The sequence below is a fragment of the Tachyglossus aculeatus genome, chromosome 14 (assembly GCF_015852505.1).
Source record: "Tachyglossus aculeatus isolate mTacAcu1 chromosome 14, mTacAcu1.pri, whole genome shotgun sequence".
In the NCBI taxonomy this organism is placed as follows: Eukaryota; Metazoa; Chordata; class Mammalia; order Monotremata; family Tachyglossidae; genus Tachyglossus; species Tachyglossus aculeatus.
This window is the reverse complement of record NC_052079.1, coordinates 37,141,758-37,164,999: the sequence shown is the minus strand read 5'-3', so window position 1 is coordinate 37,164,999 and position 23,242 is coordinate 37,141,758. Positions and strand designations below refer to the sequence as shown.

Here is a 23,242-nt window from a genome sequence, read left to right as displayed (position 1 = left end):
TGGATAGGGGCCAGTCAACTCTGACTTGACCTACTCTACTGAAATTGTGAAATAGCCTAAGGATCTCACTAGACTTATCAGGGCAGTCAAATACGCCTGGCAGTTTCCAGAACCGTGGCCTGATAATAAATGTCAAATGCCTTTTTAAGGCCTCTGACACAGTAGGAAGGAAGGTGTTTGACTTGCCCAAGGCCACACAGCAGACAAGTAGCGGAGCTGGGATTGGTTTATCCGTTGAGCTGAAATTTATGCAAGGGAAAAGGTAGATAGGTAGGTTCATATCATCATGAGGGTGGTTATTAAGGCGATCCACCATCCATTAATCAATCGATGGATGGTATTTATTGAACACTTTCTGTATGCAGAGCACTGTACTAAGCACTTACATAGCTCCTACAAGCATTCTTGGATGCCGCTGTTGATTTCAGAAAACCGGAAAGGATGGAGCAGTGCTTTAACCTAGAATGGCATTTCGTGTCTTTTTTAAAATCTCCGTTGTTCTTCTTGCGTGTTTATTAGAGAGCTTTGGGTAAGCGAGACCTGGATTGCGTGGAAGTATTAATATAGACATGGTACCATGGGTGAAAAAGCCCTTATTTAGATGAAACTTTAAACTCTTAATTTAAAATTCATATTCTGATTTTTTTTCTCTGTTCGAGAAATCTTGGCACGCACCGATGTCTGTCAGTAATGCCTTGGTATAGCTTTCAGAGTATTTATTTTCACTTTGACATAGATGACACTACAATTCCATCTTTGTAGGAAAAGAAATTGAGAACTTTAACATCACATAATACTCAGATTTCCTTTTTTTTTTTACTACGGGTCAAAGTACCTTTAGTAACGTGCTTCAGAAAATCTACCAAAAATAATTTTTACTGTTGATAATACAGTGGATCCAAGTACATTCAGAAGTTCAATATACCTGATTGGTTCAACAGTTTAAATTTGCTCTGTGATAAGGGTAAGTGCTCTCTTTCACTACCTGATGACCTAGGGCCTCTAGACCGTACGCTCATTTTGGTCAGGGAGCACATCTGCTAATTCTGTTGTATAGCACTCTCCCAAGCTTTTAGTATAGTGCTCTGCAGAGAGTAAGCGCTCAATAAATACCGCTGACTGATGGTTTCACGTAAAGGCAGTTTGTTCCCCTGCAAAGGGGCATATGTAGTTAGCCTGACTTTGCCCTGTCTGTAGCTGTCCTCCTCTCTCCTCTGGGTTCCTTTGTGTTTTCTGTTCTTCTGTTCCCAATTGTCCTTCCCCCAGTCCTCCTCCGCGTGCTTCAGTCTACTGTTCCTCGTTGTGCCGCGGCTCAAATTCCGCCATTCTTGCCGGCGGTCATTGCCTCTTACCCTCGTCCGGACTTGCCCCTGCCAGAGCTAGCATTTCCCCCGGCTTGCCAAGTTTAAGCCAATTTACCGGCTTGGATCCACCCAGTGTTGGCAACCATTACCTTCTGCCATTTTTCGTAGCTTGGCCTGAGCTCCGTTCTACCCTCCGGCTTTTCCCCACTTCCTGGCTTGATCTCTTCCCACTTCTGCTGACCGCTCCTGCTCCCTGTTCTTTCCCAGCACCCGGTTCGGTCAGCTTCCCAGTCCCTCTCGCCCCCGCCGCCTCCCTGGGCACTTTTTTTTAACCACTCCTCTCCGGTTTTATTGCCGCATCTGGCTGGCCATGTCTCAGCCCAGATCACTGAAGCCCTCAAGGTCCACCGCATTCACAGTGTTCGGCATACAGTGTCTCAGTTAATGCTGTATTTTAATTGGTATTTGTCAGTCAGTCATACTTATTGAGCACTTACTGTGTGCAGAGCACTGTACTAAGCACTTGGGAGAGTGCAATATAACAATAAAAAGACACATTCCCTGCCCACAATGAGCTTACAGTCCTAGAGGGGGAGACAGACGTTAATATAACAGTGTTCGGCATCCAGTGTCTCAGTAAATGCTGTATTTTAATTGGTATTTGTCAGTCAGTCATATTTATTGAGCACTTACTGTGTGCAGAGCACTGTACTAAGCACTTGGGAGAGTGCAATATAACAATAAAAAGACACATTCCCTGCCCACAATGAGCTTACAGTCCTAGAGGGGGAGACAGACATTAGTATAACAGTGTTCGGCATCCAGTGTCTCAGTAAATGCTGTATTTTAATTGGTATTTGTCAGTCAGTCATATTTATTGAGCACTTACTGTGTGCAGAGCACTGTACTAAGCACTTGGGAGAGTGCAGTATAACAATAAAAAGACACGTTCCCTGCCCACAATGAGCTTACAGTCCTAGAGGGGGAGACAGACGTTAATATAACAGTGTTCGGCATCCAGTGTCTCAGTAAATGCCGTATTTTAATTGGTATTTGTCAGTCAGTCATATTTATTGAGCACTTACTGTGTGCAGAGCACTGTACTAGGCACTTGGGAGAGTGCAGTATAACAATAAAAAGACACATTCCCTGCCCACAATGAGCTTACAGTCCTAGAGGGGGAGACAGACATTAATATAACAGTGTTCGGCATACAGTGTCTCAGTAAATGCAGTATTTTAATTGGTATTTGTCAGTCAGTCATATTTATTGAGCACTTACTGTGTGCAGAGCACTGTACTAAGCACTTGGGAGAGTGCAATATAACAATAAACAGACACATTCCCTGCCCACAATGAGCTTACAGTCTAGAGGGGGAGACAGACATTAATATAAGTGCTTACTATGTGTCAGCCACTGTTCTGAGCCCTGGGGTACTCTCACCTACTAACTGTACTAAATTTAAATGTAAGAATTATTTTTTACCGTGTATCAGGTTGGGCACAGTCCATGTCCCGCGTGGAGCTCACCGTCTTCATCCCAGTTTTACAGATGAGGTAACTAAGGCACAGAGAAGTTAAGCAACTTGCCCAAGATCACGCAGCAGGCAAGCAATGGAGCCGGGATTAGAAACCAGGTCCTTCCAACTCCCAGGCCCATGCGCTATAATAATAATATTGATGGCATTTGTTAAGCACTTACTATGTGCAAAGCACTGTTCTAAGCGCTGGGGGGGTACAAGGTAATCAGGTTGTCCCACGGGGGGCTCACAGGCCTCATCCCCATTTTACAGATGAGGGAACTGAGGCCCGGAGAAGTGAAGTGACTTGCCCCAAGTCACACAGCTGACAGTTGGCGGAGCTGGGATTTGAACCCATGACCTCTGACTCTCCCTTCAAGGCCCTGCTGAGAGCTCACCTCCTCCAGGAGGCCTTCCCAGACTGAGCCCCTTCCTTCCTCTCCCCATCGTCCCCCTCTCCATTCCCCCATCTTACCTCCTTCCCTTCCCCACAGCACCTGTATATATGTATATATGTTTGTACATATTTATTACTCTATTTATTTTACTTGTACATATCTGTTCTATTTATTTTATTTTGTTAGTATGTTTGGTTTTGTTCTCTGTCTCCCCCTTTTAGACCGTGAGCCCACTGTTGGGTAGGGACTGTCTCTATATGTTGCCAATTTGTACTTCCCAAGCGCTTAGTCCAGTGCTCTGCACATAGTAAGCGCTCAATAAATACGATTGATGATGATGATGATGATGACTCCAAACCCCGGGCTCTTTCCACTGAGCCACGCTGCTTCTCTGTAAAAGCTTAGTTTAGTGCTCCGTACACAGTTAGCGCTCAATAAATTCTGATGGAATGAATGAACCTTTTATTTCCTGGCATTCCCGTTCACAGTCTTCTAGACTGTGAGCCCACTGTTGGGTAGGGACCATCTCTATATGTTGCCAACTTGGACTTCCCAAGCGCTTATTACAGTGCTCTGCACACAGTAAGCGCTCAATAAATACGATTGATTGATTAAACCCATGACCTCTGACTCCAAAGCCCGGGCTCTTTCCGCTGAGCCACGCTGCTCCACGACGGTGCTGTTGATGGCGATGATCCCCTGCCCACCTCTACCAATGGTTTTTCTCCTTTTTGCTTTCTGGTAGTTGCCGTCCGGCATTCGGATCAAAAATTCTGTTTTAAGACAGCACGACACAGAGGGGGCCTAGCGTTATATTCCCGGTAGGATGTTAACAACAACGGGATTTGCTGAGTTGTTGTGTGGCCCTTTGGAGAACACATGAGAAGTGGCAGTCATAGTCCCTGGCCCTGGCACAGTCTTTTAGACTGTGAGCCCACTGTTGGGTAGGGACTGTCTCTATATGTTGCCAACTTGTACTTCCCATCATCATCATCATCACCCATCATCATCAATCGTATTTATTGAGCGCTTCCTATGTGCAGAGCACTGTACTAAGCGCTTGGGAAGTCCAAGTTGGCAACATATAGAGACAGTCCCCACCCAACAGTGGGCTCACAGTCTAAAAGGGGGAGACAGAGAACCGAACCAAACATACTAACAAAATAAAATAAATAGAATAGATATGTACAAGTAAAATAGAGTAATAAATATGTACAAACATATATACAGGTGCTTCCCAAGCGCTTAGTAAAGTGCTCTGCACACAGTAAGCGCTCAATAAATACGATGATGATGATGAAGGGCTTACACGCTAATGGGGGAGTTAGATAAGTGCAGGCAGAGGGGTTCGCTGGGCTCTGGGGCTGTGTAGAGGAGAATTAAGCCCTGGTGAGGGTGAGAAAGGCAAAACCGGCTGCCAGACGTGGGGGAGCGCCGGGGCCAATATCCTGACTCCACTTGGGACCTTTTCCCACTCCGGAAGAAGCCGCAAAAAGTGACAGCAGACAGGCGGCAAAATCAGCATTAAAACCCAGGCCCTCTGACCTCCAGGCTCGGGCTCTTTCCACTAGGCTGCTTCTCAAGCGATTGTCAAAGTACAGTGGGTTAAGGAGAGGCAGCGTGGCTCAGTGGAAAGAGCCCGGGCTTTTGGCGTCAGAGGTCACGGGTTCAAATCCCGGCCCCGCCAACTGTCAGCTGTGTGATTTGGGGCAAGCCACTTCCCTTCCTTCACTTGGTGGAGCCGGGATATGAACCCGTGACCTCCGACTCCCAAGCCTGGATTCTTCCACTGAGCCACGCTGCTTCTCAATAATCGTATTTGTTAAAAGCTACGTGCCAGGCACTGGGACTGTCTCTATATGTTGCCAGTTTGTACTTCCCAAGCACTTAGTACAGTGCTCTGCCCATAGTAAGCGCTCAGTAAATACGATTGATGATGATGATGATGATGTACTAAGCACTGGGGTGGATACAAGCAAATCAGGTTGGACACAGTCCCTGTCTCACATAATAATAATAATGATAATTTTGGTAGTTGTTAAGTGCTTACTTTGTGCAAAGCACTGTTCTAAGCGCTGGGGAGGATACAAGATGATCAGGTTGTCCCATGTGGGACTCACAAGCTTAAACCCCATTTTACAGATGAGGTAACTGAGGCACAGAGAAGTTAAGTGACTTGCCCAGAGCCACACAGCTGACAAGCAGCAGAGTCAGGATTTGAACCCATGACCTCTGACTCCCAAGCCCGTGCTCTTTCCACTGAGCCACGCTGCTTCTCTGCTTCTTCTTCATCAGAGGCACTTCTCTGTGCCTCAGTTACCTCATCTGTAAAACGGGGATTAAGACTGTGAGCCCCCCGTGGGACAACCTGATCACCTTGTAACCTCCCCGGTGCTTAGAACAGTGCTTTGCACATAGTAAGCGCTTAATAAATGCCATTTAAAAAAAAAGGAGTATAAGAGCCTCGACATTAATATAAATAAATTTCAGATATGTACATGAGTGTTGTGGATGTTCAAGTGTAAAAAGATTAGCATGTATTATGAGAAACAGCATTAATTTATCACACCCATAAACACAAACACGCACACTGAATCATGCCTTTTGTTTCCTTTGGTGTATTGTCATAAATTCATTTCTTACTTGTGTTTGTATAAATTACCGAGGCTGTTTAATTAAAAAAGTTTAACTAGAAAGTTTAATGAAAATTCGGCTGTAAATCAGAATTATTCAGGCTACATTTCCATTCTTAAGTCTGAATTAGCGAAGTTTATTGTATTTGTTAGATTTAAATTGTCAAAAGATTTGATTTCATCAGACATTATGTCGCCTTTGGTGTATACATAAAAGACTAGGACATTTTAGTTCTTTTCTTTAATTATTACTTTCTTGGTTGCTGACCTGAAAAGAAAAAAAAAAACTTGTAGATCGCTTCCTTTTTGGGGGATGAAGTGCTGTAGATTAGATTATGTTCAATATTATTTGGCCCCAATTCAATATAGGATATAATTTTCTATCCCAGATAAATATCAAAAAGTTGGCCAGGGCTTTAGGAGATTATTCATGTAGGTGGATTACAAAATTGTACAGAACACATGGTTGTCTATTCGCTCTTAAAGTTTGCCATCCTATGCCAGTAATCTGTTACCAAGAAGTCCTTTCTTCTGTTTGTTCATCCAAACAAACTCCTGCTTTAATTTAAACCAGTGTCCTCTTGTTCTGTCCCTTGTTGTCGTGGGGTATGTCTGGTTTGCTTTCTTTCCCATTCATAAGTTTAAAATCAGTTAAATAACCCCCTATCCTTCTCTCCTCCAGGCTAAACAAAAGCAATAATAATAATGAGAATTATAGTAAAGATATTTAGCACTTACCTTGTGCCATGCACTGGGCTAAGAGCTGGGGCTCACACAAGGTGATCAGATTTCACACAGTTCCTGTCCCCCCCCCGCATTGAGGGTGGATAGGTATTTTATCCTCATTTTATAAATAAGGAGACCAAAGTGCTGAGTTGTTAAGCAACTTATCCAAGTGACTTGTCACTTAGGAGACGAGTGGCAGAACTGTTACTTACGCGTGTCCCATCTTTTCCTTACCAGAACAGTGATCTGTTGATCCTAACTCCTAAATTAGTTGCCTTGCTATTGCCCTCTTGAATTTCATCCAATTTTGGGGGCATTTTTCCAATTTGTCGGTCACTTTTAATTGGATTCGTGCCTCTCAATGTGTTAGGAGCATCCAGTTGTCATTGACATTATCAAATGTCAAACGTTCGGGACATGTCTCCCCATTCCTCAGAAAACTCCAGTGGTTGCCCCACTATCTCTGCATCAAACAAAAACTCCTCACCTTTGGCTTTAAAGCCCTCAGTCACTTTGCCCCCTTCTACCTCACCTCACTACCGTCCCACTCCCAAGTTGGACGAACGTCCTCTCGATTAAGATGTAAATTAAAATGTGTTTTTTAGACTAATCCCTGTGGGACAACACCTGATTGTCTCTCCAGTTTGCCACTTCGCCATTGATGACGGTCCCTGATTCGACAGTGGCTTGTTGTCAGTAGCAGATTTCCAGATAGGTCTAGGCCCAGAGTGGCAGGCACGTTTGGGGAGGGAGAAGTCGGTCAATCGCATTTTATTGAGCACTTACTGTGTGTAGAGCACTGTACTAAGCGCTTAGGAGAGTACGATAGAACAACAAACAGACACGGGAGGATGGTATTTCAGGGGAAAATAAAGTCGTTTCTATTTATAACCTAGGACCTCTTTTCAGATGTTGTGTGCCTTCCACAATTTATCAGAGTATGTTGTAGCAAAGATAGTTGGGCATGATGCCACTGGATACTTTATGCGATTTATCAGAGTATGTTGTAGCAAAGATAGTTGGGCATGATGCCACTGGATACTTTATGCGACTAGGGCAGCTTGGCAGTGAGCTGGTCTCCAAAGCAGTGCTTTTGGATAAACAGAGAACGGGTTCTATTTTTTTTTTAACTAAGGGGCTTCATGCTTCCTCTTCTCCCACTCTCTTGGGTGTCACTTGTACTTCCCAAGCGCTTAGTACAGTGCTCTGCACACAGTAAGCACTCAATAAATAAGATTGATTGATTGATTGTCACCCTTGCACTTGGAGTTGCTCCCTTAGTCACCCCTCCCTCAGCCCCACAGCATTTATATACTTATCCATAATTTATTTACATTAATGCCTGCATCCCCTTCTAGACCGGAGGCTCGTTGCGAACAGGGAACATGTTTAACGACTCCGTTACATTGTACTCTCCCGAGTACTCAGTACAGTGGTCTGCACACCACAAGTGCTCAAGAAGTATGATTGATTGTATGGCATTTTCCCTGGCTGGTCTTTGTTGTCTAATATACGTAAAGAATGTTTTTTGTTCCTTTTTGTATTCATGAAGACCCACGCATTTCCCACTTTTTCATTGTTGGAGTTTAAAAGTTTCAAATACTGGCATATATAAAGTAATGCAAAATATACATTTTTATGGTATTAAGCACTTTGTATATGCCAGGCACTGTACTAAGTGCCGGGATAGATACAAGCTAATCAGGCTTGTGGGCAGGGAATGTGTTTACCAACTCTGTTATATTGTTATGGTGTACTCTCCCAAGCGCTTACTACAGGTACACAGTAAGCACTCAATAAATACATTGTTGATTGATACACAGTTCATGTCCCACATGGGGCTCACAATCTTAAATCCCCTTTTTACAGATGAGGTAACTGAGGTACAGAGAAATTAAGTGATTTGCCCAAGGTCACACAGCAGACAAATGGGGGAGCAGGATTAGAACCCAGGTCCTTCTGATTTCCAGGCTCATGCTCTGTTCACTAGGCCACGCTGCTTTTCAAAATATTCCACTGTTTACCCCCATTGAAACGAATGCTGATCATGAAACATTTCAGACTTCACATCGAAGGGCAGATATGTAGTGTCATGCTTAAATCAATTCCATTTGTCTTGGGAAAACTTACATTTGTTGTGCATCATTATTTTTGAGCTGTTTGGATCAGATTTTTCAAATAAATGGTGTTAAATTCAAATTGCACAATTATATGTGAGTAGGTGATCTGTTGAAATGGAAAGATGATTTTTTTAAAAGGACAGTAAAATACCAAATGTAGTCATTAATTCAGATGAATAGAGGTTTAATTTTTTCAAGTTGCTTAGAGGAAGATAAACAATGATACCCTTGATGATGTGTTCAAATAGTTAATGGTGAATAATGTTCCCTTCTTCAGGAGGTAGAAAGAAAGTGAACGAATGGCAGCTAGCTATATGAAACTGCTTCAGAGGTATATCTATAAAAGGATGTTTTCTTGTGTGCTTGTGAGTTGACAGTTTTTAGGCCCCTTCCAGCCCCTTCCTCATTCAGGGGGTGAATTATATTCCTAAATAGGGCCACTCAAAGCCTGGAGTTTAATCTGTCAATCAGTCATATTTATTAAGCACTTATTGTGTGCAGAGCACTGGTACTGAACACTTGGGAGAGTACAATATTACAGAATTGGTAGACACGTTCTGTGCCCACAACGAGCTTACAAGCCAGAGTGGGAGACAGACATTAATAGAAATAAATAATTGAGGGATATATTCATAAGTGCTGTGGGGCTGAAGGAGGGATGGATAAAGGGTGCAAATCCAAATGCAAAAGGGTGGCATAGAATATATTTGTGTACCTTTCTTTGGGCCCTGAAAGAGTCGGCCTCGTTATTAAGTTTGTAGTGATTCTTCATTGATCCTTAGCCAGGGTACTGTGAGGAACCATCAGTTGAAGTTCCAGGCAAGGAACATTTCCTTTGCTTCTGTGTTAAGCAGGCGCAATGAGTGTCATTAATCGACTGCAGTTTGATGGAGCCATTCATTCTTTCTCTATCTCTCCCCAGTGCCTCTCATTTTGCACCATCAATTTGGGATTTCATATTAAATTTAAATGCTACCTGGTGAAAAGGAGCAATTCTGATGCCTTCAAAATGTAATAATAATAGGATATGTAAGCACTTAGCATCCATTTCCACCCTGGCTGCCCATCCACCTCCGCATTAAACAGAAACTCCTCACCATTGGCTTTAAAGCCCTGGATCACCTTGCCCCCTGCTACCTTTCCTCGCTGCTCTCCTACTACAACTCAGATGGCATACTTGGCTCCTCTGATGCCAGCCTACACGCTGTATCTCCATCTCATCTATCTCACCTCCAACCTCTCGCCTACATCCTGCCCCCGGCCTGGAAAGCTCTCCCTCTTCATATCCGACAGGCGATCACTCTCCCCTCCTTCGAAACCTAATTAAAAGCACATCTCCAGGAGGCCTTCCCTCACTCTCCCCACCTTTAAAACCTTAGAGCACCTCCTCCAAGAGGTTTTCCCTGATTAAGCCCCGATTTCTTCTTCTCCCCCTCCCTCCGCATCTCCTGTGTGCTGTAAGCTCATTGTGGGCAGTGAACGTGTCTTTCAACTGTTATAGTGTACTCTCCCAAGTGCTTAGTGCATTCATTCATTCATTCAATCGTATTTATTGAGCGCTTACTGTGTGCAGAGCAATGTACTAAGCGCTTGGGAAGTACAAGTCGGCAACATGTAGAGACGGTCCCTACCCGACAACGGGCTCACAGTCTAGAAGGGGGAGACAGACAACAAATACGATTGATTGATTGATTGGTTGCACTGTAGTAAGCACTGGGTTAGATTCGAGATAATCAGTTTGCACATAGTCCCTGTCCATTACATTCACGGTCTTAGTTTGAGGGAGAACAGGCATATATTTAATCCCCTTTTTATAGATGACGTAACTGAGGCACTGAGAAGTTAAATGACCTGCCCAAGGTCACAGAGCAGGTAGGTGGCAAGGCTGGCGTTAGAACTCGGTTGTCCTCTGACGCCCAGGCCCATTCTTCTGCCACTGAATTAATCTTGGGCAAATTACTTAACTTCTCGGTGCCTCAGTTATCTCATCTGTAAAATGGGGATTAAGACTGTGACCCCCACCTGGGACACGGACTGTGTCCGACCTGATCAGCTTGTACCTACCCCAACATTTAGTACAGTGCCTGGCATATAGTAAGCGCTTAACAAATGCTATAAAAAAATCTGCTTTTTAAAGTTCCTTTCGTACTTCATAGTAACATGTTTAAACCTGAAAATTGTAAGACATTAAACTTCCTACTTATGCCTTGAGGGAGGAGAGATGCTGGGATCTATTACATTAGAGAGACTAAACTTCATTCAGTCGTATTTGTTGAGCGCTTACTGTGTGCAGAAAACTGTACTAAGTTTATTCCTCTCAGTCAAATTTTGCTGCATTCTCCTCTTAGAATATTTAAAGGTATGATCAGAGGCTAAAGTGGATTCTGCAAGTAACTTTGTGTTGTGCCAGAAAAGATTATTTGGTTGTTGAAGAGGTATTAGAGGAGAATTTTAAGAGTATATGCATATAATATCAATTTTTGGCCTTTTCTCCCATGTCAATTAAAAGGATGTTTGGGAGATTTCTGATTCCCCCAGCAAGGATTTAGGTTTATCTAGATTTTAACTAGAATTTAACTAGATTTAGTTAGTGATTCTCGGCAGTTTATCAGTATGTGAGTGTCCAGGAGACAGTGTAGGATCCCTCTTGTGTCTGATAAAATCAGTCAGTCAGTGGTATTCACTGCTGAGTGTCGGGTACTGTACTAAACACGGCTGAGTGTGATTTTCAGATAGTAGAATCCAGAGGAAGAACAAGAACAAAGCGGGAAGCTGAACGATAGAGCTAAACTTATTTTCCCTGGCTTTGGTTTGTCAAAATTCATGAATCCAGCCTAGTAATACGTATCCAGTTAGCAAAAAAGCAACAACAAAAAAAACACACAGCATTTTCTACCGTAGCTCATCCGTTAAGAAAGATTTAACCAAAAAGGGGTTGGTTAACCAATGTCGTCTAAGAAATCATAACAGTGCCTCCTAATTTTCCCTTCCAGTAATTGTTCTGACAGGATTTTTGCCCTGTTTTTTTTTTTTTTAGCAGGCATCAGTTTTGTCAGTGATCTGTTACATTTGCAGAAGAAGATGAACTTTAAAGTTCCCGTCTTTTGAAGAGGCTTCTCTAAGCCCTTTATCCGTGGAACAAAAGCGAGTTACTCTAGTTCTGTGATTTATGGGGAAAGTACTACGTTTTGGTCCATTTAAAATGGAACAAGTGTACTGCTTATAGTTGTCTTACTTTCTTTGAGCCAGTCACTTAAGCCTCTTTGTCTCGTGACCAAGAAAACTGCGTTGTGACTCATTATGATCAGTTAGCTAAGTAAAACTGGATTACTTGAGTCATCTGGTATTAGGTTAGATTTCAGGAAAATCAGAGAGTGGGCCTAAAATATATTGAATAAATTCTTTGTCTGTGTTCATTACTTATTACTTGGGTTTCAAAATTGAGAATGTGCATTTGTTGATAGGTAAAGCCATCAGACTGACTTAGCGAAATATGAAAAAGCAATACTTAGTTTGCAAAAGGGGGATGGGAGAAGGAGGAGGAATCTGTGCTCTTTGGTACAAATTTTTCATAAATGGAAATTGTCTTTTGAAATGGACAAGGATTCAAGATCAAATTGAGGTTCTTGGTTACAATCACTGGGAGGCAAGTTATTCCATGGATTGTTCTGTTGAACACATTGTCTTTAATTTCAAATCTTCCTGCCAGACTTTACTCACTGCTGGATAGTTGTTTTTATTTGTCCAGATAGGGTCAGGGACATTTCCAAAGTTCTTACTGTCTCTAGGGCTTTATTTCACAAAAAGATTGGAACATAGAAAGAGAGAAAACCTTTATAGACCATTCATGTGGATTTGCAAATAAATGACTTTAGGAATGAATTGTCTTGATGGGGTAAGATTATTGGTTTAGGAAGAAACTGTCCTGATGGGGTAAGGTTGAAGAAACTCTTCGTTCAGAATACTATCAAACCTTAAGTATGTTAATGGCTTTATTTTGCCAAGAATCCGCATGGATAATATGTTCTCAAAATCTTATGCTCGTGCTACCTGTTCCTTGTGAGGATTAAGGAAGTTTGGTAGTCACCTTATAGTGTTGTGTTAATCTGAACATTTTTGAATGCAATGTAAATCACTAGTTTGATAAGCTTATCTGTGTTTAATTTGTTCTAGACTCCAGGGAGAACTGGCTCTCAAGGCTCCGATTCAGATCCATCTGCGGCCCCTGGAAACACCGCAGATGTGAACAATGATGGCTCTTCAGAGGTATGGTGATGATATATGAGTAGAGGTAATTGGAAATCATTTTAAGCCAAGCAGAAGACATTTCAGTTAGCAAAATGACTTTTGGGCAAATGGCAGGGAAGATTTTTCTATGTTTTTATGTAGGAATTTGTCCTTTGGTTTCACAAATAATGGTACTGACAGTGAAATCTTGCCCATACATGTAGATGTAGTTGAAAAGACTTTGTGTGACCACCACACTCTTCTGCATCGTCGGTTTGTAAAGGTCGTTTCTTGCTGCGATGCTGCTGCTGTCCTAAACGGGACCTATCTCTGTTTTTGAGGTTCCTTCTTGGTATCTGAATGGTTACAGAGTCTCTGCTCAATCAGGGCAGCCACTTGTCTGATGGCTCTCTGCCACGTTGGTCTGTCTCCTGTCCTGGTGACTCTCCCAGCATTGGACTGCTTCATTACATCTTTAAGTAGCTTATTCTTCCTTCTAGACTGTAAGTCCGCTATGGTCACGGAACATATCTCCCAACTCTGTTGTATCGTACACTCCCGAGCTCCTAATTCATGGCTCAAAACACAGTAAGCTCTCAGTAAATGCCACTGATGATGTTGATGCCTTCCCTGCTTTCAGTTCACCAGAAGGCATTGTTCAGGTGTTTTGCTGTGATCGTAACGTCTTAAACGCTTTGAACATTGCCTCCTTGCTGGTGTGCTGGTGGCACACCGATTTTGGTAATTTTGTCTTGCCATTTGAAGTTGAGAATGGTTCATTGGTGATGTTTGTGAAAAAGCTCAGGAAACTGGATCTATCTTTGATAGTAGGTTCAAATCTCACACTCGTATAGACAAGCGGTCAACTCTATAGATCCAGACATCAGCCATGCATGAAACGTCTTGTCCCGGCCTCACCTAAATGCCTGTTAACTCCTAAAAACCGTCATGCCGACTGTTTTGATTCTCTCTTCTTCTGCTATGTTCGTCCATGCGTCATTAGGTAGTTTACTGACCAGTGCAATTCGATAACAGCAATGAAATTCTGTGTTGCTGGCGATATCTCCTGATTGTGTTTAGGGTTTTCTGAATGTAGACTGTCCATAGTCTCATTTTTCTTCAGGCGTACTGTCCGAGAGTTGATCATACTAATAGTGGAAGTGAAAGAGATTCCCTGTGGATTGGAAGCCCCTTCTTACAGCAGTTTACTGATATGTCTACAAGCGTGGTGGCGCAGAACGGTTTGAACAGGATTGAACCTTGGGCGGAAGTGAATTGAACACATTGAGTTGGTGTCCCCTCTCCCACTTCCCATTCATTAACCACTTCCAGTGAGGTGAGAGTGTTTGTGGCCTGTACTATCACAGCTCTGAGCTCCCTGGCTGCTGAAAATGCCCCTGGGCTAAAGCAGTAACTGGTTCCTCCGAAAGCTGCAGTTTCTTAGCTGTGTCCAGCCAGTGATCAGCAAGAGGGAACATGGCCGGATTAGACGGCACTGATTCACTGGGGATAGGAGGAGGGGCCAGGTCTTGGTTTTCAGGACAACATGGACCTGACTGGAACTCCTAACATTTTCCTGCCCCCTTCCCGCTGGAAACGACCACGATGGCTTGAGCTGGGAAGCAGGTGGGGTGAAGGAGACGGTATTTTGGGAAGAAGGGGATGAAGAAAGTCTCTAGGAGTAGTGCAGGGGGAGCAGCAGGGAGTAATCTCCAGTGTGCTTATTAATTACGTGTCAGGAATAGGAAACTGACAAATTCCATTTAAGCTTATAGGAAAACCGATTCCACATTACGATGGCTCATGAGAAACGTACCTACATACTTCGTATCCGGGGGTCCGTCTGTTCTTAAAAAAAAAATAAACACAATTTTTCATTTCAAAAATGCAATTGAAATACCTCTAGCTCATTCATTTTTGGCTGCACAGTTGTGACCTTGCCCAGTTCTTAAACCTGAGGGTTGAATACTTGCAAAACCTCATGCTGTAGAACTCACTGCCTCCACACATAAGTGAGGTCAATCTGGGAATCATCCACATAGAGTGGTAGTTGAAGCCGTGGGTGGTATGAGCTCCACAAGGGACTGATTTGAGGGAAGAAACAGACTGCAAACAAAGCCTTGAGGGACAACAACTGTTAGAGGGAGGAGGGTGGAGGAAGAGGGCAAAAGGATCAGAGAGGTAGCAAGAGAACCAGGAGGGAACCGTGTCAGAAAATCCAAGGTAAGCTAGTGTTTCCGAGAGAAGGGTTGAATGGTTCACAGGGTCAAAGGCATACAAGAGGTTGATGACAGGCCACGATTAGATCCTGTCCACTTGAAGTAATCACTTTACTGTTGGAGATACTTGAGCCCTCCATGGTGATTATAAAACTGAGGTGACTTCAGGTGGCCCCGGGTGGTCCCGGACAGTGTCCGATTCCTTGTATTTCTGACCTGCCGGGGCCACTGTTATTATCATTTTCCTGTTGCGGCAATTGTTAAGCACTTACTCTGTGTCAAGCACTCTTCGAAGTACTGGGGTAGATACAAGATACACAGGTTGGACACAGTCCGTGTCCCACATGGAGCTCACAGTCTTAATCCCTGTTTTCCAGATGAGGTAACTGAGGCACAGAGAAGTGAAGCGACTGGCCCAAGGTCACGCGGAGTCAAGTGGCGGAGCTGGGCTTAGAACCCAGGTCCTCCAACTCCCAGGCCTGTGCTTTTTCCGCCAGCCCACGCTGCTCCTCCATCCTGACTAGAGCCAGTTCGGGACTTCTGTGATGGTGTCTCCCTGCAGCCTTAGGCGCAGCCTCACCTGAGCAGTGACACCTCCCAGAAATGAACTCTGTGATTTGGCTCAGGCCTACCTCCAGTCTGGCATCGGGGCTCGCAGGATTAGAGTGAAAACCAGGGGGTCATGATTGCAGTGTTATCCCCCCATTTTGGAATCACCTCATCGTCCTATTTTTGTCCCCTCCTCCCCACCCACTTCCAATTCTCCTCTCTGGAGACTTCTATTTTCCTGCCACCATTTGTCTTTCCGAAGCTTGTGCTTCGCCTCCAGTTTGCTGGCATTCTGCCTCCCAGCAAGTCTTCTGAAGTCAAGTTGTCATGCCAGTCTGTTTGTGTGTAGCTCTTGGGAGGCTTTGGAGAGTGGCCAGGACTGGAGAGGACAAAGCTAATTCAGTGGTTGGGACTCACCTCCGCACTGTGTCTTAATTGATTATCTTGTCATTTACCCCATTGTTTAGTACAGTGCTTGGCACACATAGTAAGTGCTTCATAAATAGCACGATCATATTTGCGCCCCTGAGGCAAAACCTGATGTTAGAGCCCGCAGTTCTGCAAATGGGCGAGCAGTAATGTTTGCCTTCACTACAGGTTTTGGCTTGAACCGTTTGGTAGTGTATCATTACTGCATGACTGTTGTAATTACATCTTAAATTTATAGCACACTTTCCTTTTAAGGGCTCGAAAGTTTTCATGGAAATTGATTTCATCCTCGCAGCACGTTGTAAAGCAAGGTGGCCGTGTTGGTAAAGCTCAGAGACATGGGTTTTAATCTCAGCGCTACCACTTGCCTGCTGCTTGACTTTGGACAGTTCACTTAACTTCTCTGTACCTCGGAACCCGCCTCTAAAAATAGGGACTTGTCCTCCCCATTCCTTAAACTGTGAACCCACGAGGGACAGGGAATGTGTCTTATCTTATTAACCTGTGCTTAGCATAGTGCTTGGTACACAGTACGTGCTTAACAAATGTAGGAATTATTATTAAAGGGGCAGATGCAAGTTAAAATTTAATTTTAAAACCCTTTGGTGGAATGTTGGTTTTTATATACTTTCTATTTTGCATTCCTGTTTCTCATTAATTGAATCTCCATTTTTGTATTCACATTTGAGATTTTCCTTGACATTATTTTGTATTTACCATATGTATGTGAATGTCTATTCCTAAAGACTGCTATTTCACAGGGATTCATCTGCCCATTATGCATGGAAAGGTATATAACTGCCACTGACCTGTCGGAGCATTACCAGAGTGAACACACTGGGGAAGAAACAAGAAGACAGGAGCTTCTTAATGATTCCCTTTGTGCTGTGGGTTTTGTATATTTTGTTTTAGTAGCTTGGTTGTGGGTCGCTAAAAATACATTTTGTTTCTTATTGCTTGGGTGTTTCTTCTCTTTGGTGCAGGTAAATGTGGATCGCATTGATTACGTATGCTTAAAAGCAGGAACAATAAGGAATACATCTTCTGAGTCTGCTTTATTGCATTGCTTATGATTTGCAACTGCCTCTGTAATTTTTGCCAAACTTTTTTCTTAGAAGTTTGACGTTTCAAACGTTTGAAAACTATTTTTCTTCTGCATTTATCCTAAGTTAAGCAGATGTGGCTGTATGACTTCATAACTGTTAGCTGAATGAATGATAAACTTTTTTAGATGATTTTAGTTTTTCACAGTTAAATATTTGGATAAATGCTGAAAAAATTAGATGTGGACCTTGTTCTGACTTTCCTTGCATGTATTGCCTTGTCTCTACCGGAGAGTAAAATATTCAGTCTGCAGGGAGGTTTAGATATGGTAATTTTAAAACATCCAGTAAACACAGATACATTCACATAATAATAATAATAATAATTATAGCATTTATTAAGCGCATACTATGTGCAAAGCACTGTTCTAAGCGCTGGGGGGGTTACAAGGTGATGAGCTTGTCCCACGGGGGGCTCACAGTCTTCATCCCCATTTTACAGATGGGGGAACTGAGGCCCAGAGAAGTGAAATGACTTGCCCAAAGTCACCCAGCTGGCAATTGGTAGGGCCGGGATTTGAACCCATGACCTCTGACTCTCAAGCCCAGGCTCTTTCCACTGAGCCACGCTGCTTCTCTAATATGGTAATATAGTTCTATACAAGTTAGTCAGGTCAGTCACTGTCCCACATGGGGCTCACAATCGAAGTAGAAGGGGGAACAGGTATTGAATCCCCATTTTACAGTTGAGGAAACTGAGGCACAGAGAAATTATCCAAAGTCGTATAGCGGCAAGTGGGATTAGATCCCAGATCCTCTGATTCCCAGGCCTGTGGTCTTTCCACTAGGAAGGTCACGCTACTTCCCCAGTTGAGGAAACTGAAGCACAGAGAGGTGAAGTGGCTTGTCCGTGGTCAAACAGCGGGGACTAAAACCTATGTGTCTAAATTCTAAGATACCGGCAACTTCCCCTAGACTCCCATGAACTCTCCTATGTAAAGCCGGGAAGGGAACATTTTAAAGAGGGGAAAGGCCAGGAGGCCAGAAAGGAGCAGTGTATGACAGTCCAGATGTGAGGTGACAAGAGTCTGAACAAGGATTTAGGTCAGGAGGAGGAATAGGTCAGGTTCAGCAGCTGGAAAAGAGGAATCGATTGATTTTTGGGAACTGCCAAATGTTGGAAGAAGGAAGACTGAGGGCTATCCCAAGTTTAAGGTTTTTAAGTCGGATTCTGCTTGTGAGCCATCCTCACAATGGAAAAAATTCCAGGTCTTTAGTATAATGGGAGCAAAAAGGAAGGTCAGATTCTTTGAAATTATTGTACTTTCCAAGTGCTTAGTACAGCGCTTTGCACACAGTAAGTGCTCAGTAAATATGATTGAATGAATGAATGAATTTAGACTTTTACCAAAAATATGATGGGATTGGAGCTCCGTGTCAAATAGGAGATGACCCTTGATCCAATCGTAAAGACTTCAGCATGGAAAACCTGCACAAAGAAACGGGTTTTACGTGGAGTGTTTGTGTAGAGCCACTAGAACCCTCTCAAACCTGCCAATCATGTTCCCAAAGCAGAACTCTTCTTCACGGTAGGGCTCCCAAACAGAGCCTATTGTCCTTTGGAAGAGGGATTGGATGTACAATAAAAGGCTTTTTATGAGTCAGCTGATTAGATCTGCTTAATACAGAAACGTAATGGAAATCTATGACCATAAAATTAGGATTGAAACTTCATGTTATGTAGGACAGATGTAAATGGACATTTAAGAATAGTAAATGGATAAAATTATTAATTTGAAGAATGTGAAAACTTCATCATAACCAGCAAATATTTAAGTGTCTGCAGGATGTAAGGTATGCTGCAAAGTGCTTTGAGCGGATGATTGATATACCTGTGTCTTTAAAGATAATGATGTTGATTCAAGTGTTTTTTTTTTTTTAATTTCAAGGAGTACCTTTCTTCTGTGGAACACAATGCTTCCCTAATTATTCCAGCCATTCATTTGGCATTCTATGAGATGCCCTGTGTATTCCCTGATTTACAAAAAGGTTAAATAATGGGATCATTGTCAATAGGTTAGTAATCAGAAATGACAAAGTTAACACTGTAGGGAAATGGCGAGTGGTCATCGAGGGCTCCAGAGATCTTAAAAACCCTCTTCTGACTCTGAAATAACAGGTGCAAGTTGTATTACATGTGTTATGCCAGTTACAGAATGTAACATTACAATATCAAAGAGACACACAAATAGATTCTTTCTGGAATTGTGCTGAACCTTCTCCCTTAGTCTAGAGCCATTTTATTCCCTCTTCAGGCCCTCGGCGGAAGGAGACTGGACCCTGAAAACAAAAATACTGGTCTTCAAGGGTTAGACCGACTGAAAATGTGAACATCTGGTATAAAACTGGATGAATGGCCAAACTGAAGGAGTGTAGACAAGTTACACTCAAACCCACATTGTAAAAGTAGTGCTGGACTCAAAGGGTGAGCACTACCTTTACAGCTTGGGTGATAGTTTGCTTGTGCTTACAAAAGTTCCCATATTATCCCTTATTATTGTGGAAGCTCTGATTTAAATTTATCTACACTACCTGATAAGCGGTAATTAACAAATATATGTGTGTATCCCTCTGGGTGTGTTTTTACAATACTTTACATCCACATACCTTCCTATCTTCCGCCTCTGTGGTATAATGTATCCTCATGTGCCGATATTTTCCTCAGTGCCCTGCCTCCCGGCCCAGTGAAATATATTCAACACTTAGAACAGTGCTTGGCACATAATAAGCGCTTAACAAATGCCATCACTATTATAGTCACGGTAGTGTGTTTTCCCTCAAGTTGTCAGAGGCAGTCCCGTCCATGGGTATATGCTCACACATGTGCATAATCAAACTTCCCCCTCTGCAGAAAAAAGCAAGTCTAAGACCCCAAGGCTCATTCTGGATTGCTTTTAGAATCACTTGGGTGCTTACTGAAAGGGTATTGGATTTCTTTTACAGCCAACAGGGGTTGTTTGCTGAAGAAATTTTTTTTGGAAGCATTAGAGTGATGTTCAATCAAGCTCAGCTTGTAAAGTTTTCAAACCTTGAAAAAGGTGACTGACCTTGATTTCTAGTGATCTGTGCAGTGACTCCCCTCCATTTTTGCAGATAATTGAGATTTTAATTGAACGGGTATGGGTTGGAGCATTAAGTTGAAAAATATGAGAGGGAAACACTTTTCTTGGCATATGGAAAAGCAAGGTAACTTTTCTGTTTTTTGCCAAGTTCAGTGGCTGATAAATTGCTGCGCTCCTTTTCAACTAATTTGGTTTAGGTAGGGGGATCTCTCTCATCTCTGTAGAAAGAACCATTCCTCTTAATGTAGGGGTAAATTTTTTACAGACATGATTGAGCCCTTATTTATGTAGATTTTACTTTACCATTATTACTTATGCAGAACTACTGTATTTGGTAAAGCTGTGATATGATAATTGACAAAACTGTTAAATGAGGGAAAATTCAAGTGCATACCTCATTTTACAAATGCATACCTCATTTAAGCATCCAGTACAATTTGGAGCATTTTGCAGTTTGTGCCAAATTTTCAGGACTGAAATCTATTTTAGCTATGAAAGTAACTTTATTCAAAGCATCCTGAATCAGAGCTGTGCAAACCTATTTATTTTCAGTGATCTAATCAGGAATGTTCAACTCATTTCAGAAGATTGCAGATGGACACTCCATTGCTGAAAAAGCGAGTCTGCATTTTAATTTAAGATAAATCTTATTGTTTTGAATGTGGAAGGGAAATATAAATCAATTTGACTTTTATAAAAACAATTATAAAGCTGGAGAGGTTGTTTTGCATCTTTTGTAATAAGAGTCATCCAGTCTAATTTATTTTGGGCTCAGCGTTTAATTTAAGTCCTTTAAGTCACTCTATTACAAGATAATTTTGATTTTTGGCAAAGAGAGTGGTATGGAGAAATATGTTTGGCCCAAAGTCATCCGTCTGTAATAATGACCTTTTCCCTGCCATCTTAACAATAATAATTGTTATTATTATTATGCTATCTTTTAATCACTTGTAAGTGGTACTTGTTAATCTTTCAAGCACTGTTCTGAGTGCTGGGGCAGATACAAGATAAACAGTTCAGGCACATTCCCTGTCCCCCCAGGGCTTACAGTCTAAGTGGGAGGGGTTTGTTGATTTTTAATGCGATCATAGAAAAAATGGTTTTGATTTAAATTTGAGTCAGCATATTGGAATTGAAAATAATGGCTTTAAAATATGGAATTAGAACATTTCTTGTAATCCTGTAGTGAATGCTTCAGAGTGGGAGTTATAGGTAGTTTGGGGATCGGAACCTCACTGACCGTTATTCATACGGGCCCAAGGTGGCTCCTTGATTGTTCTGAGCAGCCCAGAGCGAGACTCAACGCACATCATGGTCCATTTGGAATTTTCTCGGTATTCCTGTAGTCCGGTCCTGTTCCTGAGCAGGATTCTTGGCTCATTGTGGGCAGGGAACATGTCAACCAACTGTGTTGTATTGTACTCTCCCATATACTTAGTGCAGTGCTCTGCACATGATAAGAGCTCAGTAAATATGATTGATTAAGCAAATCTATGGTTTCATATTTTTATAAGAATTTTGTTTAGTTACACTAGGGATCTTTAAGATGAAATGCATTATCTATTAAAATAATTTGCCTGTAGTGTATATTTTGTGATCAGTAAATCATATTTGAGTGCTTATTATGTGCAGAGCACTGTATTAAGAACTTAGGAAAGTACAGTATAATAGACTTGATAGACATATTCCCTGTCCACAGCGAGCTTACAGGAAAAATAGGAAATGAAAATAGTTTGGAGATACCAAGTGTCACAGTGTTTCCCTGATCAAGTTGCTCCATTTCCCATCTCACTTTGTTTTCTGCACCGTCTCTTTTTCCTAGTGTTAAGACAAACAACAGTCCATACTCCAAGATAATGTAATGACAGTCAAAGTATGGGACAACTTCACTGAATGAGTATGATGAACATTAGCTACATTAAGAGTTTTAGAAGTTTCTTGTAAATGTACTAGGAGATACGCAGGAAGAGGAAAAATGGCATGCAGTGTTAGACTCTAGATTGCAGAGTAAATGTATCGTTGACTAATAGTATCGAAACCATTTTTTAAATGCTTCAGCAAACATGCACTCTCTTTCCCTACCCACTTCCCCCTTTCTCTTTGCTTAAAAACAAAAAAAATTAAAAGTCTGTGACAGAATGGACTCTGCCCCTTATCCATCTCACAGTATCGTAGTAGATCAGCCATAATCTATCGATTTTCGTATGCCAGAATGCAGTCCCTGAAATGTAATGGCAATGATCAATCAATCAATGGCATTTTATTGAGCACTTAGTGTGTGTAGAGCCGTGTGCTAAATGCTTTGGGAGAGTACTGTATAATAATGATGATGGTATTTGTTAAGCGCTTACTATGTGCGAAGCACTGTTCTAAGCACCCACGGGGGGCTCACAGTTTTAATCCCCATTTTACAGATGAGGTAACTGAGTCACAGAGAAGTTAAGTGACTTGCCCAAGGTCACACAGCTGACAGTTGGCGGAGCCGGAATTTGAACCCATGAACTCCAACTCCAAAACCCGTATTCTTTCCACCGAGCCACGCTGCTTCTTACTGACACATACCCTCCCCACAGTGTGATGTTCAGGTACTAGAAATTGGTAAAGATATTAAATATTGAGAGATGTAGAGGAGTGGCTTTGTGAAAAGGAAGACTGGAGTGAGAGGAAGGGAAAGGAGTTTTTGTCTTTCAAGTCTTCCTGGGATTTGTATTTTTGGTTTCTATTCTAACTCCCCACAACACTACTTTCTGACTTAGGGCACGTTATCAGCAATTAATAAGGATAGGCCTGCTTCAGTCCCCTCGGGAGCATTGGCCTCCCTCTCACCTCTTACTGTAAGAAAGAGTTTTTGTGGCTGTGGATGGAAACATGTCTACCAACTCCTCTTTTAGACTGTGAGCCCACTGTTGGGTAGGGACTGTCTCTATATGTTGCCAATTTGTACTTCCCAAGC

At 42.4% G+C, this 23,242-nt stretch overlaps 1 protein-coding gene across 1 annotated transcript in view; it reads left to right on the top strand.

Moving 5' to 3' along the window:
- The window catches only part of EEA1 (early endosome antigen 1), a 98,359-nt gene that overhangs the window by 11,397 nt on the left and 63,720 nt on the right, over positions 1–23,242 (top strand). Inside the window, exon 2 of the mRNA XM_038756018.1 lies at positions 12,874–12,966. Coding sequence (XP_038611946.1) covers positions 12,874–12,966 — 93 coding nt within the window. The remainder of the gene's footprint in view (positions 1–12,873; positions 12,967–23,242) is intronic.